This window comes from Salvia splendens, chromosome 2 (genome assembly GCF_004379255.2).
Source record: "Salvia splendens isolate huo1 chromosome 2, SspV2, whole genome shotgun sequence".
Taxonomy (NCBI): domain Eukaryota; kingdom Viridiplantae; phylum Streptophyta; class Magnoliopsida; order Lamiales; family Lamiaceae; genus Salvia; species Salvia splendens.
This window is the reverse complement of record NC_056033.1, coordinates 43498034-43518090: the sequence shown is the minus strand read 5'-3', so window position 1 is coordinate 43518090 and position 20057 is coordinate 43498034. Positions and strand designations below refer to the sequence as shown.

The 20057-nt window shown below is 37.3% G+C and overlaps 1 protein-coding gene, 1 long non-coding RNA gene and 1 pseudogene across 2 annotated transcripts; 2 read left to right on the top strand and 1 right to left on the bottom strand.

Annotated features, from left to right (window-relative positions):
- Positions 1 to 1919: 1919 nt before the first annotated feature.
- On the top strand, positions 1920 to 10049 carry LOC121780324 (annotated as a pseudogene).
- Positions 10050 to 11300: 1251 nt separating this feature from the next.
- On the bottom strand, positions 11301 to 12569 carry LOC121771603. Its single transcript, XR_006044092.1, has 4 exons — positions 12483 to 12569; positions 12161 to 12349; positions 11800 to 12067; positions 11301 to 11727 (listed from the first exon to the last, which is right to left on the bottom strand). It is a non-coding gene; the product is annotated as an uncharacterized LOC121771603 (long non-coding RNA).
- Positions 12570 to 14385: 1816 nt separating this feature from the next.
- On the top strand, positions 14386 to 18577 carry LOC121793068 (sm-like protein LSM7). The gene is made up of 6 exons (XM_042191273.1): positions 14386 to 14469; positions 14567 to 14619; positions 15953 to 16034; positions 16838 to 16909; positions 17448 to 17500; positions 18227 to 18577. The coding sequence occupies exons 2-6, from the start codon at positions 14617 to 14619 to the stop codon at positions 18314 to 18316; spliced, it is 300 nt and encodes a 99-aa protein (XP_042047207.1). The 5' UTR covers positions 14386 to 14469; positions 14567 to 14616; the 3' UTR covers positions 18317 to 18577.
- The last annotated feature ends 1480 nt before the right edge of the window (positions 18578 to 20057 follow it).

Below are 20057 nucleotides of genomic sequence, written 5' to 3'. Positions count from 1 at the left end.
CATCTCGTCATGTTGGTTTTCTGTCCTGGTGAACGGTGGCCCGGCAGGCTTCTTTCAGTCATCCAGGGGGCTGAGGCAGGGAGACCCCTTATCACCTTCCCTCTTTATGTTGGCGGCAGACTACTTATCGAGATGCCTTGACAGATTGATCAAGGGGAATAGAGAGATGGTCTATAGATGTCGGAAAAAGGCCCATGTTATCATTCACCTCTCCTATGCGGATGACATCATTATTTTCTCGAGAGCTCATAGAGAGGCGGTGGAGAAGTTGGTCGGATGTCTGGATCACTACATAGCTGTCTGGTCAGCTGGTGAACAATGGGAAGACACATTTCTACTTGGCGAACGAGCACATGGAGTTCGCTGACACTCTAGAGGAAGTTGGAGGATTTCAGAGAGGGACGATGCCTTTCACATACCTTGGGGTGCCGATTTTCTGAGGGGCGAGAAGGGCAGACCATCTTTTGCCACTTAGGCAGAGGCTGGTGGACAGGATCCACAGCTGGTCCCATCGACATCTGGCTTTTGGGGGTCGTCTGGCTCTGATTAAGAGCACACTGGCCGCCATCCCGCTACACATCTTATAGGCCATGAGCCCTCTGCTTGGATTTCTAGACGAGTTGGAGCAGATATTGGCTAGATACCTTTGGGGCACAGTTGGAGAGAAGAGGAAGTTGCACTGGATTTCTTTGAGACAGGTTTGCTTGCCTTTTGAGGGGGGTGGCTTGGGTATTTGCCGCTTCAGGGAGGTGGCAGTGGCTTTTGGGTTCAAGCTGTGGTGGAGACTGCTAGCTCTGGACTCTCTCTGGGCCCAGTTCATGACCCAGAAGTACAGTATCCTTCCTTGTCATTTGCATACATCTTCTTGTTGGTCACATGATAGTCCTACTTGGCGTCGTTTGCGTCGTATTTGGTCATACATGCATGAGTTTATTCGTTGGTCCTTGGGTGAGGGGAAGATCAGCTTTTGGGATGATGTCTGGCTTGGGGCTAGCTCCATCCGGAGTCTGTGCGTCCCGGAAAATGATCCTCCCCAATCTCAGGTCGTTGCATCATATTGGCATGAGCATGCATGGGATGAGGATATGCTGCATAGTTTATCTTTCAGGTTTGGCGTACCTCTCGATGTGATAGAACATATCAGAGTCACGCCGATCGAGTTGGGGGTGAAGGATGTGAGGCGGTGGAGTCTGACTAGCCATGGCGAGTTCTCTGTGACCTCAGCCTGGGAGAGCATCCGGACTAGACTGCCGAAGAGGGAGTTTTTTGGTCTTATTTGGAACCAGGGGTTGACTCCTACCATGTCGGTGTTCATTTGAAGGTTACTGTTTGGTAGGCTGCTGGTGGATGAGAAGTTGCAGATGAGGGGAATTGAGTTAGCGTCTAGGTGTCAGTGTTGCAGGTCTCATTCGGTCGAGTCTCTCAGCCATGTCTTTTTTTTCGAGTCAATCGGCGGTTTTTGCATGGGAGTATTTGATGCCTGGTTTCGTTCCTCGCACACAACAATTCACACGAGCATCGATATTGCACTTAGACTAGGTCACTGACGGAGGTCTTCTTTCCAGAGGGCTCCAGCCATGCATATTAGCTTTCTTATTCCTTGTTTGATTGCTTGGTTTCTTTGGACAGAGAGAAACGACTGCAAGCATGGCAGTCGTCCTTTTCGTCATTCACATATTATTTGGCAGGTCACTCACCATCTGCATGTGCTAGTTCTGGCCGGCAAGATCACCTCGATTCATTGGAGGGGATGCTTGCCATCGGATGATTTCATATCTTTCTCCCCAAACAGCGTGTTCTGCGGTCTCTCATGGTCCTATGGCATCCCCCTGATGCACCTTGGGTGAAGCTGAACACAGACGGTGCCTTCTCTACATCGACACTGGCGGCGGGGGGGGGAAGATTGGTTTGTGGTTCTGATGGAGGCCTTTCTGCTGGCTTTTTGTGCTCCGATAGCTGCATCATCGAGCTTTGAAGCGGAGCTTTTGGCTCTTATTCGGGGTTTGGAGATGGCTATGGAGCTTTCTACTCACATTTGGATAGAGCTGGACTCAGAGGCTCTGGTTAGTTTGTTGTCATCTAGACACTTTGGCTCTGCGGATTTTAGACACCATATGGCTTTGATCCAGAGCATGACAGCTCAGCAGCATGTTCGATTCTCACACATCTACAGAGAAGGAAACAAGGCTGCTGATTTTCTGGCAGGTAGGGGTGTCCAAACCCCTGCCCTTACATATTTTGATCCAATATCTGCCCCACGGTATCTGAAGGCGCTAGTTAGGATGGACCAGCTGGGATATCCTAACTTCTGTTTCCGACGTAGAGATATGGGTTGATCTAGCTCTTCTGGTGGTTGGTTTTGGGCTTTTTTTCGTTTCTCACTTTAGTGTATTTAGTCATCTTTTTTCCACTTGATAGAATGGAGGATCCCGACTTGTGGGACCTCTACTTTGCACCTACATGTTCTTATTTAGATCTTAGTCATTTTTGGGCTAAGATCATGTTGTTGGAACATTATATTTTGATCTTATTTACGGGTTGGAGGTCTGCCTAAACCCCCCGCCCACAAAGGGCGTTTGTGTTATAAAAAAAAAAGCTCTTCCGCAATGACATCATTCTATTATTCAATTTAAATAAAAACATTTCCACAATATTAAAATGCATTAAAATATCTGATACCATTACAAAATACTAAAAAATTAAAAATTACATAATTAAAATCATAAAAATTAAAATTACATAATTAAAATCCTAAAAATTAAAAATTACATAATTAAATTCATAAAATTTAAAAATCCCACTAATCGTGGCCGAATTTCGCCCAAATGTATTTGATTAGGTCTTCTTGTAGCTCAGTGTGAGAGAGCAAGATGTAGATGAGTTGTATGAAAAAAGGATAAATGAGAGATAATTTGATGTGAAATTTGGATGATGAATGTGTGTATTTATAGATGATTTTGGGGTTTTAAAAAATTATTAAAAAAAATCCAAAAAAAGGTAATAAAACGGCTATATTTTTTGGAATCTTAAAATATATTTTTTAATTTTTGGTATTATTTTGGGTATTATTTTCAAAATTTTTTAAAAAAAGAATTCCAACGGATAATCCATTGGCGAATAGAAACGCGTCACGTCGTCTGCTCAGCGGCACGGACGGGCTCGATGCATCGAGCAGCGCCGTGCCAGCGGCGAGCAGCGCGTTGCTGTGCCGACGGCACGGACGCCGTTCGTCCCAACGAGCACCGTTGCGGATGCTCTAACACTGCTATAAATATAAATATAACAATTATTGGTCATTATCTCCAAAGCATTTTCCTATATGCATAGATTAGTTAACACTACTATAAATATAAGAGTGAACTACATAAAATGTCTCTAACGTTTTCATTTGTTGCACTCCAGACCCCTAACAAAAAAAATATCGCCACAAGACTCTGACCTTTAACATAATCATATATCGTATATTTGTAGCCATTTTCCGGACCAAAATGCCCAAATGCCTTAAAGGGCATTTCAGACATATTCCCGCTGTGTGCGCAGGCCTACTTTGCACACGCCTGCACTTTTGCAGACATAGCTCTGCACTTTTTGTCAAATCAAAGTTGATTTAAATTAGCTTCTTATATTTCTACATGATTAAGAGTTATAAATAGTTATATAAACTAATTATTGTATAACTATATTCTTACATATATGCACGCAATTATAGCTTCTATTATATGTACATGTTTCAAAAGACACATATCATATTGTATGATAGCAATATGAATACAAAAATAACAATTTATCAAATCAACTATATATATACGCGCATGCATATACGCTTAAATCAACAAATATGTTTTACTAATATTTATATATATTTATTTGGAAAAGGGTACTCACATACTCCAATTTACTAATTGCATGTGTAATTGGTAAAAAACTAACATACATAGTAGGATCAAAATATAATTAGTAAAAACATTAATAAAAAAGCGTGCATTAGTTCATGTATTTTCACTAATATCATCACTAATTCTAAATAACTCCACATGTATATGACTCAATAGTTTATTAAATAAGTATTCAAATCTTACCTTCACCAATCCTATTATCTCATGTGAATGAGACCTTTCTCTTTCTTTTTATTTGTTTTTATTTTCGGATATGGCATATATGTGTAGCAAAGTAAATGTGTGTATGCTAATAGAAAAATCAATCCATCTTTTTTTTTGGAAAAGCAACAACCGACTTAATATGATTACTCAACATTCTGTAAAAATGCACTAGTCATACTAGGTGAAACATAAATATGACACGTCTCAAAACAAGGAAATCAAATTCTCCTCTCATATTTCTCAAAATATTTTATTAACTAGTACTTTAAAAATTGCATGCATTAAAAATTTCATTTACAGGTTACAATGTCAAATCTCATCAGGGGAACAATAATCAGCAGTACATGCACTGCAGCTTGCCGGCCGTCACTGCAGATTTCCATTTGATATGCCTATAATGCCCTTTTAGGGCTAAAGGGTATTTTAGTCAGAAAAAACATGATATGTGATTATGTTTAAGGCCAGAGTCTTGTGGCGATATTTTTTTTTGTTAGAGGGTCTGCAGTGTAACAAATGGAAACGTCAGAGACATTTTATATGGTTCACTCTAAATATAAATATAACAATTTCCTATATTCATCGATTTGATTACCCATGCTCTTTAAATTGTTATTTCTTTTACATATAACAATTATTGGTCATTTTCTTTATTTGTAATTAATGTTTGATTTTGAGCATACGATCATAAATACAATAAATTTGATTTAATACTCTCGTCTTCCCTGAAAAATTTCACATTTCACTTTCTGCACCCATTTTAAAAAAATTATAATAAATAATTAAAGTGGAGAGATGATAAAGTAAGAGAGAAAATAACGTAGATTATAGTCTTCTCTACATTATTTTCTCTCGCCACTTTAACTATTTATTATCATTTTTTCAAAGCAAGTGCAGAAAATGAAATGTGACAAATTTTCAGGGACGAATAGAGTGATATTTAGTTATTATTGATATAAGTATCTACACCGCATGAAGATAGTGTTTATTTAATCTGACTAAATTTAGATAGAGAATTACTACTTTCTCCGTCTTATTCAAGATGTCTACATTCTTGAATAATACGGAATTTTAGGTTGAGTGGTTGATAAAATAAAGTACGGTAGAAATATAATTGAATATTTTAATCAAAAGAAAAGAGAGTGAGATTTATTTTCAAATATGGAATGTGTATATCTTGAGTAGAACAAACTAAAAATGAAAGATGGACATCTTAAGTGGGCCGGAAGTAGTACGTTAAGTGCAACAAATAAACATAAAATCAAAACACAATCAAAATATGAGTTCAAAACAAAGATAAAAACATAACACTTTATAAATATAATATTAATTTTTCTATATGAAAAAACATTGAACATGTTGTGCACAAGCTCAAACAAATGTTATCAAAGACAAACAAGTTTACGTGGTTCAATCCAATCCCCGACGGGGATCTACATCCACATACAAAGTATGGAATGTTATGCACAAGACAACCAAGAAAGAACAAAAATACAATGTGATATATCTAATTGAGCTGACCTTTTGAAGCCGTCTTGTTTTAGCTACTGATTCTGGGGTGGAAAAAATACCAAAAATACTACATTTACCATATCCAAAATATCATTTTTTTAGTATACCGTTTTTTAGGGAATAGTAACGGTATCAATCTTTCTATGTCGCAGTATACAGATGCGAACCTACGTTAGCGGTTGGGAGATCCTTGGGACCCCAGCCATTTGAATTTCGAGTATATATTATATATGTGTATGATCAATTATACATTCATTTTCTTGCTCAATTGGTGTTGGAGGCGTAATGGGAACCAAGAGAACGTGAGATCAAAACCCGCTAGTCCAGATTTGTTGATTTTATCATAACTAGTTCATTATCTACTTCATTTGAAGGTGATTTCCATTTTTTTCCGGGCAAAAAATGGAAAGATGAGACTATTTTTCGTCTGACATACGAAAATGGAAAGATAAGACGGAGTATTAATTTGGACCCCCGGTATTAAAATCATGCGTCACTGGCAGTATAAGGCAGTCTACCGACTTTTCGTATATCTTGATGTACTGTTTTTGGCATATATCGTATATACGGTCTATTGCATATATTGAAATATTTTCATAAAAAATACTTAATTATTGAAGTTTTATTGATTTGAATGTTACTCCTGTGAAAAAAGATTTAATTGTGACGAAGTATTATTGTTTTGGACATTATTTAAATAGTTTAATTGTTACTCCCTCCATCCTATTTTAGGAGTCTCGGTTTATCATTTTTGGGTATCCCACTTTAGGAGTCTCGGTTGGAATATTTTATAGTTGGTAATAGGCTCATCATTCCACTAACATTTTTCAATCACATTTTATTATAAAACTAATTTTTTAAAAGTAGGACTCACATTCCACTATTTTTTCCCACGTTTCTTCACATTTCTTAAAACTCGTGCCGAACTCAAATGTGACTCTTAAAGTGAACGGATGGTGTATTTAAAATTCGGTAAGGTATTGGTGTGATATTTTTTTTCATACTATAGTTTTCGGTACGGTATACTGTATTGAACCTCCCTAACTGATTCTTACTCGGTTATAATGGATTGCGTGCATATGCGTGTGTTATATTTCACTTCCCTTTAAACTTTTATTAATCTATAGTACTACTACATGATATACATAAAACGGACTCCAAAAACCACCGTTGCAACTAACTGATTATGACTTCATGTTAGTCTTAGCTAATATCCTTGAGCTCAATGGCTTGGGCTATAGCAATTCAACAACACTTCAAACAGAACATGTTCCACAAATTTTAGACTAAGGTTAGCTAAACATATAATCCAAAAGGACTTTTCAACAATCCTAAACTCTTGAGATAACAAGTGACTACTAAAAAATTATTACATACAAATTCATCATACTCAAATTATTTTTAAAACGAGTCAAAGCTACTAAATTCTCTGCCTATTTGAGTTATCAGGTTAAAGAAAGACTTCACAAAAAGATAATATATCTACTACTAGTAATGCATAAACAATAATAAAAAAAAATATGCAATACACAAGTCGAAACCACAGTAATGGCATAAACATAGATTAATACGGAGTATAAATCACCAAGAAGTAACACAATAAAATAAGCCAGTGTCATTGAACTTAAAAACACCAAAAGTAATGAAAATCAAATAATTCATGGTATGCTTTAATTGTGTATTATGGATGATGGTTCGGCTTCGAGAAGATGAAGTTCACGTGGCTAGTTCTCTTATTCTCTATTGTTATTTCTCTTCTTTTATTCCATTCAGTCTTGGTTTATGTCTTTAAGTTTCTCTCAATTCACGTAGCGAATAGGTAGAAATATTGTCATCTTTTTTTGTTGGGGACTTATGTGATGATTGCTACAAATCAATATGGTGCGTGAAAATATTGGAGAAATAAGTAAGCATATACTCAAGTAGATGTCTGAATGATAAATTGTCTATATTGAATGGTAGACTTTTTTGAACCATCACCTTGTCTGAGAAGTCATCCGTAAAATTGGTAGTTAGAGTATCCACTATAAGCGGACACGCCAAATAGCCCCGCATCAGTTTTTGTCCATAGCCCCAGTTTTATTGTCCACAACCCCAAAATTCTATTTCCGCCACTATAGTGGACACCTCCAATTGCCCACAAATTTTGTAATTAAAATAATCGCATTGTAAATAAATAGAAAACGAGGTAATTAGGGCTGAATATTCGTTGTATTGCAAATCGGTAAAATTATACAACGAAGGATAGCCCGACGGATGTGATGGATTGCTGCCATAGCCCGATTCCTGAGAGTCGGGTGATTCGTCGTCGCCTCGGTGCATTTTTAGAGAGTGGTTGTGTAGATAGTGAGTGGATGGATTTTTGTGAAAATGGTGAAAAATAGGCGGTGGGGAGTGGTATTTATAGAAGTAAATAAAAAAAAAATTTCGAAATTGAATCCGCCACGCCGGTTGTCCGCCCCCTATGGGCGCCGCGCCTATAGGCGCGGCTAATTCTCCCCGGCCGCGGGCTCGCCCCAACCCCGCCTATCCCGCGTCAGCCACCCCTACCGCCCCCAAATGTTGTCCGCCCGCCCTCCGCCTATAGCTGCGGGCTCCCTATAGTGGACACTCTTAGTATCAGACTACCAGTCTTAGTGGAATTTAGAATTTTAAAAATAAAATAAAATAAATTAAGTCATGATAAAAACGAGAATAGACTCCAAGAAGATGAATAAAATTTGTGCAAAGTACATGAAAGGTAGATAAAGATAAATTGTAGTGGTAGAATAATTGGAATTTTAGCGTGAGAATGAGTTAAATAAGAGGTATTTATAGATGTGAAAATCCAGTATGACTTTTTTTTCTTCAAAAGAGTTATTCAACATTTACAAAACTAAATTTAATTACTCTCGAGTTATACTAAAGGGGATATATTCAGTGACGAAGCCACACTTAGGCCTGGCGTCTGGTGGCCTATAGGCCACTCAACAATTTGTATTATACCTAGATATATTATATTTTTGCGACTAAATGTCCATTTTGGTCTTTAACATTATTTTTTGCGATTTTTTTATTTTGGTCTAAAACATTATTTTTTGAATTATTCGGTCTCTCACAAATAAAAAGGGTCACATTTGGTCCATTTTGGACGGTTCCGTAAAAAAATTGGCGGTCAACGCCAATTAACTTAATTTTGACTAGATTAACAATTTTAACATAATAACACATTTGGATTAATTAAAATAATTAATTAACAAGTTCATCGTTCTCCACCACAGAGCGCCGGCGGGGCCTTCCCACAGCGCGTGGCTCTTCGCCTTCATCCTCTTCTTCATCTTCACCTTCGCCTTCACCCTTTTCACCACTAGGGACGCCGTCGGCCGAGAATTCCAAATCCAGCCTCTCCAACTCCGTCTTCGACGCGCTTCTCCACTACGCTGCCCTCAACGCCTCCTCCACCGGCAGCATGTCCGTCGACGAGCTGAACACCGTCGCGCCGTGCTCCGCCGCCTCCTGCAACCTCCTCGTCTTTGGGCTCAGCCACGAAACCCTACTGTGGAATTCCCTCAACCACAACGGCTGCACCGTGTTCGTCAGCGACAACGCGTACCTGGTGTCGAAATTGGAGGAGAAGCAACCGTCGATTGAGGTGTACGACGTCCAATTCACGACGAAGGTGAACGAATTGTACGATCTGATTGAGTATTCAATTGAGTGGAGAGTGCCGGCCGGTGCGGAATCTCCTCTTCTCCGATTGCAAATTGGCCGTCAACGACCTGCCTAACCACCTGTACGACATCGCTTGGGATGTGATCCTGGTCGACGGGCCGAGGGGGTACTTCGGGGCGGCGCCGGGGCGGATGTCGGCGATTTTCACAGCCGTAGTGATGGCGCGGAGCAAGAGGGGCGGCGCGGCTGAGACGCACGTGTTTGTGCACGAATTCGATCGGGAGGTGGAGAGAGTTTGCAGCGAGGAATTCCTGTGTGCGGAGAATTTGGTGGAAACGAAAGATTTGTTGGGGCATTTCGTCATCGGAAAATTTGAGGATAATAGAAATAGGGTTGGATTATGTGAGTTTTGACCAAATGTGACCCGTTTTTATTTGTGAGGGACCGAATAATTCAAAAGATAATGTTTTGGACCAAAATAAAAAAATCACAATATGTTAAGGACTAAAATGAGCTTTTAGTCTATTTTTGCTTTGCTTTGATTTGATTATTTATAATGTATCTAGCACAGATGGTTTCAATTTTGGCAAGTCCCTCGTTCGAAACCCCCTTACCTCTATTTCTTCTTGTTTCGGCTTTTTTTTTTTTTTAACGTTCAAGACCGATCTGAGGTTCCAGAGCTTCGTCGTGGCGGCGCTGCAGGAGGCGACCGAGGCCTACCTCGTTGGACTGTTTGAGGATACCAACCTCTGCGCTATTCACGCCAAGAGATATGCCCAAGGACATTGAGCTCGCTAGGAGGATCAGAGCAGAGCATGCCCAAGCTGAGTTCACTAGCTAAAATCATCGTCTGGTTAGGGCTTGAATTGGTTTTGGGTGATTAATGTAAATTAGTTTATTCGTCAGGGTTCATATTTCGTACGACTTTGTTGTCAATGAAATGTACTTTCAGTTAATCTTTCCTTGTTTTTTTGTCACTTGTTGATATAATTGTCTCTGGTTAACAACTAATGCAATTATGTGAGGATTTGAAGTTGAAAGCTAAATATATACTAGTAAAAATGCAATACGGTAATTCATGTTGCATTGTTTCATTCCTTCATACACCTTCACTCTATAATGCACTAATCTTCAATTCAAAATTTCATACTGTTTCAAAATCATTATTCTAGGAGATGCAGTAAATATCCAATTTATATATAAAATGTTATTGACATTATTTTTTGCAAAAGTCATGAATTAAGTATATGTATGGAAATAGCAATGATCTCAAAGATAAAGGCAACAACAATGAAGCTAGCTTGCTTGATGATGATGGTGTTGGTGTTGGTGTTGGTGTTGGCAATGGTGCAGCGAAGTACATCCCATCCCTGCATGAGCACCTTCTTCTCAGCTCTGGTTCAGCTCATCCCATGCAGGTCAGCATCGTCACCCAACCGAGTCCTGCTGTGCCTGTGCTTCCATCAAAGGGCTCGACCAACCTTGTCTCTGCGTGTTTCTGGGGTTGATCGCGCCATGGCCATTCAGCTTCCCGAGATGTGCTCTGCCAACTTTGATCCATGTATACTGCTGCCATCAATCAATTCTGTTAATACACTTGTACTGTAGTTTCTGTTTTGAGTTGTTTTTATACTTCATGTTATTTCATGTGCAGGTGAAATGGCAAAGTGATGAACTTGGAGTGCTGCTGTGAGATTGGATCAATGTATGCATCTACCAACTTTAATGTATGAGTTATGATAAGTGTGTCTACCCAAATTGCAGTACTAGTTTGTTAGTTACTCTGTTTTGAGTTTTCTAGTGATTGTTCTCTTCTTTTTTGTCATTCTTGCTGAAAAAATAGTGTCTTGATTAAGCTGAGGGTAGCAGGCCAAAAATTCCAAGTTTTGGCCATAATGAGACATGGTCAAATTGCACAATTTCTATACAATTCGAGTGAAAACAAAACGAGACACAAACAAATACTCCTAGCACAATCACTATACAATCATTCAATAGCACAATCTCTATACAATTTAAGTCTTAACATGATCACAACTCTAACCATTTATGTGTTTGGATCTGAATCGAACTTTGTAAACAAAAATTATTCGTAAAAACACTTACCAGTATACAATATAGAGTTTAGTCATTCCTTCCTGTAGGGCCAACAGGCCTTTGATCAATTTGCGCAACAAAATTTCATAACTTTCTCTAATGGGCATTGGAACGTGGATAGTGTCGCTAGTGAATCAAGACTGAACAATATTCTTAACTACGTGGTAGAATTGGCTTGTTGAGTTTACCCGGGCAACATCTGGCTCTCACTTTGTTGAGCACCTATAAAGAAAGGAGAATATACATAGGTAGGGAAGTTGAGGTCGGTGACCACGAAAGAGGATGCCTCTGTTTCATTAAACTGCGTTTCTTTCTGCAGCTCTTTGATGTAATCAACTGCCAACTCCAACATATCAGCCGTATTCGTTTGCTGCACCAATAAATGCATCAAACAAGAAAAATTCCAACCCAAACTTGAACACCATTGCATTATCTAATCTACCTTATCAAAAAGATCTTGCAACTTCTTCAGTGTTCGTCTCATCTGAAAATCAGTTCAAGAGAAGTTGTTAATCGCAATGAATTCCTCTGTATAACTATGCCAATACTTCGGGGATGAGTGGTATCCCTTTTCGCTCGAACTTGACAAGGAGTGGTCGTCTCCTGTTGGAACTGCAGGAAGTTCTCAACTGCAGCCATATCCGGGGAAAATGGAAATCTTTGGCAAGCTAAAATGGGATACTAAGCCAGAGGACTTCTTCCTGGCTCCTCTATTTTGAATTGGAAATGAATTTCAGCAACAAAAGTAATCAACGATAGGCAGAAGCAGACGACAAGCTAAACATATAAGGAAATATGGCTACCTCATTTTCCAATGCACTGAAATTAGTGAACATTTATGCATCATCTCTGTTTCTTTTCAAACTGTTGAAAGATGTTCCATTCCAAGAGTCATGCTGGAAGGCAGCCTCGTTTCTCAACGGTCCTGGCTGAATGCGTTTTCATTCACAGTTTCGGGTATGGTAGGCCTGAATCCCGAGCTAGAACAAAACCTAAAAATGGATTGATATATGAGGAGTCCACCAAGAATTAGAACAAAGAAAAGAACATAAGATGTCACTTAAATCAATAATATAAAGAATACATCCTCCCATTTTCTTATCAAGCAAAAATGAAGTAAATTACCATTGAAGAAACCAGCATTGGCGGAGCAGATTCGACCTATTCCCATTCTCATGATGCTCTATCCCCATTCCCCATAGAGACAGATCCAGTAACAGCATCATACCCGTCTTCACGCTTCGCACCGCTCAAAATATGATGATCACTACTACTCCTGGGATTCAGATCATCGCCGCCGCTGCTGTTATCGGCGTTGGGCTTGAAATTTGTGTAGTGAGAATGAAATGTGCATTGAACTTGAATAGAAAAGAAACTGAATGGCAAAATTAAGGTGGTGAAGAGATTATATATATAGAGCATGTCACATCACCAACTCCATATTGCCACGTCACTCCACCTCATCTTAGACTAAAATCAAATACTCATTTGTCTTATTGGATAAAGTTAATATTGCTCTTTCCTTCATGTGTGGGCTAGCTAGTAAGAAGTGAGAAGAGGCAGTAGGAATAAAAAGATTAAATCTTATTGTTGAGAAGATAGACAATGTAGATGAGCTAGTTATCAAGAATCTTTCATTTCAAGATACATGCATTATTAAATATTGATGTTATATAGTATCAATAGCTAACATAGGGGTGTTTGTTATAGGCTTATTTTGCACAGTTACAAAGGGCCTTTTGAGCTTTTTGCATTCACAAAAATTGTACACTTGACAAAGATTGCAATATCTGTTTGGATATTGATACTTGTTTGGTGAATAAGACTATAAGATTAAAGCTACGATTACATTATCAATCTTGTTTCAAATAATTGTGCAATATGTTTTGTATAGAACAAGAGTGTTAAGATGTGTTTGGCACATAGGATAATATTAGAGTGATGACTAAAATAGTACTCCGTGTTAATCTTGGTTCAATAATGATCTTGTCTTATTTTCACAATTATGAGATTATATTGTAACTCGTGATTTATCAACCCACTTCCACTTTAATTCTAAATAAACATTATTTGATTTATTCCATATTGTATTTAATTACTATTATCTTGTTTAATCAACTAAACGCCACTTTGGTTATTTGATACGCAAGACTGATAAGCACAAATTCCCGCAATAAAGGACTATCATACGAAGCATCTATGTGTGTATCCATTGTCATCCAAACTATGGCGGGGTGATAGTGTATTCTTTCTTTGTGATTGGGAAAGGTGACGGCGAATTGGAGGCTGAGAGGGTGGTGCCGCCGACCCCAACAACTGAAATGATGTTGTAGGATGATAGTCGCTCTTTGCATGTACTTTTTTTTCTTTCTTTCTTTTATTCTTGTTTTTCTTTACTTTTGTGGGGAATGAGTTGTGTCGATGTTGTGATGATTATAGTGTACCGGCAATTGTAGGGTCACAATAGTAGTGAAGGTAGTGGTTTAATTTCATATTGTGGAGGTGTAACAACAACGTGGGAAGGGGGCAGGGGGCAGGGGGCAGTGGGCAAAGCCGGTTAAAGTAGTCAAATAAAAAAGGGATGGTGGCCAAAATAGTTGAACGAGTTTGAATAATTTTTACTCCCTAAGTTTGAATAAATTTTACTATAGTACATTTTTATCATTTTTGGTACTTCCTCTTGATTATCAAGACTTCACTTTTATTCTTTTTATCACAAATGTTAAATAGACATCATAATCAATTAATTTATTTCACTCACAATTTATTATATACTATATAAAAGTGAAATGCATATTTTATTAATTTTTTCAACAACTTTCATTTGCATTTTTTATAACTTTATCAATTTTTTATTAAGACAAAAATTAATTTTACAATTTATTTTTTTAATATATATTCTTAATCTGTATCTTACTCAAAACAATAATAATATAAAATAATTATCTTCATTTTTATATTTACAATTTAATCAAATTTATTATGGCAACACTACAAAAACAAACCCAAAATGATTTTTCTATCCTCACTTTATCAAAAGGCGGGAAGACGCAATACAGCGGAATTAGGGCATAGTTCTTCGTTTCCCCCAATTTGACTCCCACTCAAAATCGCAAGTTCTCCTTTACCTATCCTCACTTTATCAAGGCCAAGCAATATGTTACATTTTCTGTTTCTATTCCGGTAATTTGACGTCAATTTATTTGCAGAACTGGAACGCAACTCGCTCAGTTACTTCTGCGTTCGATTGAAGCTCAAAATGGTATGTGTTATGCATTTTTTGTAGGTAAGCTCAACTAAATTGCTGCCAATCGGTTGCAACAAGTTTGATCGGTGTGGGACTCCGAAATTATGTTTTGCATTATTCAGTATTTTCTAGGTTTTTTCTTCTTTAGTTCTAGACTAAAGATATCATTCCCCGTTTGTACTGCATTTTTTTTTTGTTCCGGATTTGGGAGAGACGCATGACCCTCATGCGTCACCCATTAATGAAACGCATGACCGTGATGCGTCTATGGGTAAGACGCACGAGGGTCATGCGTTTTTCATTTTTATTTTATTTTATTTGAAAGACGCATGAGGGTCATGCGTCTTAGGGTAAAACGCATGACACTCATGCGTCTCTCTTGAAAGCATAAATTGGCTCCGTAGCTTAGTGGTAAGATTTCTGTGTTGCCATTGCGGAGACCCGGGTTCGAATCCCAAAGGCCACGCTACAATTTTTTTGATTAATTCGAATCCCAAAGGCCACACTACAATTTTTTTGATTAATTTCTAGTTTATAATTATTTAAAAGTTAATTAAAAGGAGTATTTTATGCAATTTCTAGTACATAATTATTTAACATTTTTATGTTAATTAAAAGTTCCAATAATTTATTTGATAACCGTTTTGAATTGTAACTAATTATAATTTTTAAATAGTATTTTGTACTAGTAATTACAATTTTTTTGATTAATGTCTAGTACATAATTATTTAAAAGTTAATTAAAAGGAGTATTTTATGCAATTTCTAGTACATAATTATTTAACATATTTATGTTAATTAAAAGTTGATTAATTTCTAGTACATAATTATTTAAAAGTTAATTAAAATGAGTATTTTATGTCAATTTGTAGTACATAATTATTTAAGATATTTATGTTAATTAAAAGTTCCAATAATTTATTTAATAACCGTTTTGAATTGTTACTCATTACAATTTTTAAATAGTATTTCGTACTAGTAATAAAAAAAATTGCAATATGGCGCTGGGATTCGAACCCGGTCTCCACAGAGACAAACATAATTCTTACCACTAAGCTACGGAGCCAATTTATGTTTACAAGAGAGACGCATGAGTGTCATGCGTTTTACCCTAAGACGCATGACCCTCATGCGTCTTTCAAATAAAATAAAAATAAAATGAAAAACGCATGACCCTCATGCGTCTTACCCATAGACGCATCACGGTCATGCGTTTCATTAATGGGTGACGCATGAGGGTCATGCGTCTCTCCCAAAGCCGGAATTTAAAAAAAACCTAGTACACTTAAGGAAGGTAAAAATCACTCTAGAACAAAAGAAGAATTATCCCGTATTTTCTTCGTTTCAGTCTGGCAGAAAGGAGACCGTCCTGGACCTAGCTAAATTTGTCGACAAGGGTGTCCAAGTAAAACTAACTGGTGGAAGGCTAGGTATGCGGTTCCTGATTTCCGGATTAGAATTTTGTAATCACATTTTGTGTGTATCTGGAGAATCGTAGGACCATGAGAAACAATGAGTGCTGGCTTACTCTGTTCAAATTCATTATTATGATCATTTATTATGTTAGCTCTGATTCAGGTGCCTGATAAATATTTGAGAGTGTTATCTATATAGGTGTGCTGGTTATTGAGTTTTTAATACTTTTGCATCCTATGATTTTCACTGTGAAGACAGTTCATTGTCATGTCTCTTACTCTCTCATTATACCTATAACTGCCATTGGTTTGGGATTTCAGAGGCTTATAACCATCCTTCTCCATCTATGGTTATGACTTTATTACTTACAATAAGTGAAACTTAAAATGTTTTAAGGACTTGATATGTGGGGTCCTGATTTTCTGCTTGGCATATTATGGATCGGTAACTTTCCCTTGATTCATTGTCAGGATTAAATATATCCTGAAGTTTCCTGGTCTAAATGGATGTGTGTCTCTATGCATTTCCATTCCTTCATTGTTATGTTTTTCCTTTATCATCTTTGGCAACTGTTTCTGCTCTTTTACTGATCTTGAAATAAAGCTGAAATTCTCAAGTACTGGGGAAAAACCGTACATGAAACTTACAGTTTTATTTTGTTATACTTTGGCTCTGTGGAATATATGTCATTGAATCATAAGCTTCTGCAGCCTTTGTTTCAGAGTTATGCTCAATGTTTTTCTCATTTTCAGTGGTTTATTTTGGCAAAGCTCAATACTAAAATCCTTATAAGCTCAACTCCAGTTCTTCCTTTCAGTGACCGGAACTCTTAAAGGCTATGACCAATTGCTCAATCTTGTTTTGGATGAAGCAGTAGAATTTCTTAGGGGTAAGTCATCAATGGTGGCATTTTCTGCAGGCATACATGCTATACTTATGCAAATATAGCTTGTGTGTATCAATGATGTTACCACTTTGATTGGTAACATAAGATGAGGCCAAAGATGATCAAGACCTCAATGCATTTGACCTGTGAGATTTACATCTATTGATCGTTTGGCTTTGCATCCAATTCTTCACTGATATAATCTTGGCTTGATGCTAGTGTAATTAACTCCACAACCATGGTGTTTTATAGTACTTTTTTACATCCCTGCATATATTCCTCTAGGCACTTGGTACCAATACTGATGATTTAATGTATTACTTTATTCTGAGCTAATAATTTGATGATATGCGAGGACCTATAGAACTTTGCATCAGTGAAGTCACAAAATGAAACTCATCTGATATTCCTTTATGACAACCGTTGTCATTCCAATGAAGCGGATATTAATTGCTATTGATTTTATTTATATGCTAGTTGCAGTTATTGCTACATAGAGAACTATAAATTTGTCACTTACACATTTATTTACTCTCCGCAGATCCAGAAGATCCCCTGAAGACAACTGATCAGACCCGTCGCCTTGGCTTAATAGTATGTCTCTTCTATGTGCATGAATAATTTTTACCTTTGTTGTATGTCCAACTGTTAGATTTGCATTCACCCTCATTCACAGTTTAGCTATAAGTTTTACATTAGCTAAAAACTACCTGAGCCTATTGGAAGATGCTTGCCTCCTCATGGGAGTTGGATGTTCTCTTTGAAAGAATTGTAGACAAAATACTAAATACCTGTACTTTTAATATCTGAGTTACGATGTTCTCATACTTTTTTTTGTTTACTAGATCCCCTTGCTACTGTATTTCATCTCAAGGGTCATGAGGCCCCTGATATTTTTATAGTGTTTCATACCTTCACTAAAGCCCTACACTATTATCCCCTCTGTGGCATCATTAACAACACATTTCTTTTGAGCATGGATATTTAGGAGAGTTTAAAAGTGGTGCAATGTAGTGCCGTGAATATATGTATATATTATTTAAATTTTATAAACGTGTTTAAAAAGGAAACATGCCTTGTTATATGCTACTGCCTAAAAATGAATACATGCCATGAAAGATGAAATGAATTTAAAATAATTCATTTTTTATATCATTCATGTTGATTTGATAAACTTGCACAATTCTTAGAGAATTCCAAATAGCCATTACCAGGTGTTGTGGCTGTTGCTGTCCGACTCATGAACTTAGAGAATGCAGAATTGCGATGTGCACATTAATTTACTGCTGTACATGTAATATTCTGTTTGTGCAACTTCAGGTTTGCCGAGGGACTGCTGTTATGCTTGTTTCTCCAACAGATGGAACAGATGAGATTTCCAATCCATTCGTTCAGCCTGATGGGGCATAGATGCTTCCTCTCTATGAGTGAGATCATACTTTTAGGTGAGACTTATAAGAAATGGTCATTACTTCAGAACTTCTGAAATAATTTTCCTCTACTTTCTCTGTGACATTAGTACCATGGATAGGTTCTTTAGGCTGTAGCCGCTTTTGCACCCTATGAAATAGTTGTGTTGTGGCAGTGATGAGAAATATAATTAATTGTGTTAATTCAGTTTCCCAGCCTTAACTGGATGACATGATCTGGAAACCATGTCTTTTCGTCAAATTTCTTTTGTTTTTTTGTCCCTTGGGCTTTGTTTGTTTGCCTTTTTGGGCGTTGGAGCTATTTGGGTTCTGTATATGTAATTCAGGTGAAAATCTCTACAGTCCTGAATTACTAGGGCATGTTTACGCGGGTGAATAGGCTAGAAATGGACCTTTTTCTGGTTAAAAAAAACGTTTGGTGCACCGGGTAATTTTTCATGCCGGGTCCAATTTTAACCAAATTGTAGTAACTGATAATCATATTATATTCTAATGCCCGACTCTTGGTACCCCAATAGGGTATCTAGATACCCTAAAATACCCGAATTTGATAGAGATGGGGATTAGATAGACGAGTTTGAGAGAAAGGGAGATGGTGAATCGCTGGAATCTCAAGTACTGAGATCGTCTTGCAATCGGAGGGGATGTGTGGGCAGAGGTTGCATAAGAGATACCAAACATAAGGGAGTAAAAAGGATTAACGGGTTGGTGTGGTGTGGTGTGTTGGAAGGCTGTGATGGAGGAAGAACTGGGTAGGATAATGTTACCGATGGTGGAGTAGAGAAGCAAAAGATAGAAGAGAGTTTTAAGCTAAGGCACGATCTAGAGAGTGTCTGGGGTTTTTACGTAATTTATTGAAGTTGATAATTATAAATTTATTACTGGATTTATATAAAAATTCGGATATAAATTCATGTGAAGATAAGATGGTATAAGGTCCATTTTCCATACAATATGTGAGAGATGAAATTTGATACCATATCCTAACGTGCAGATAGAAAATGTTGGGCATGATAACGACGTTGTTTCTATCCAAACGTGGCATTAGTCGATTAGAGATTAGTTCCCCATTCTACTTTCCATTTTTTTTCTTACACTTAATATCGCATCGCTTTCCTATTTGACATATCACATATTTTTCCTTTTATATTCCCGTATCAGACTAATCTATATCTCCTATTGACTTTTCAAGAATCGCAAGGTCCATTTTTATGTACTATGCAGTCTATACTATATCATTTTCTTTTTTCCTCGTAGCTGCCTTGCCACTTGTTGGTGGACTTTTCTGGTTACTCAATGCATGTAAGTTACAATTATATTCCTACGTTTGTTACACTTCGGTTCAAACTTCAAACGATCTACTACTTGTACTTAGCAGCTCCAACCATTTGAATTTTTTATATTCCTTTTTATTTCTCATGAAATGAATGACATTCTTCTGAAAATCGTATCTATTCTTAGCAGGATAGTTAAATAATAGTATCATTGCTATTACCTAAACAAGCATGAAATGTATGCATACATATTTATCTTAGGTCAAATTGAGTAAGTAACTATTGGAATAATTGTTGGATACTCATGATAAGTAGTACTATAATGTTCTATATCTCCATGAATCTAGGAGCTTTTGAGATTATTTGGTCTACTTACCAAATCTAACAGTAGTAGCATTCGAGATCATGTATGTAAGATTATACGCGAAAGATTCTTTTTTGGCTCGC

Bases quoted from the DNA above. Each gene is read 5' to 3' on its own strand.
- LOC121793068 (XM_042191273.1), top strand. The intron at 16,035-16,837 runs GTATGCGGTTCC...TCTTCCTTTCAG, and splicing joins ACTAACTGGTGGAAGGCTAG to TGACCGGAACTCTTAAAGGC. The intron at 16,910-17,447 runs GTAAGTCATCAA...TACTCTCCGCAG, and splicing joins AGCAGTAGAATTTCTTAGGG to ATCCAGAAGATCCCCTGAAG.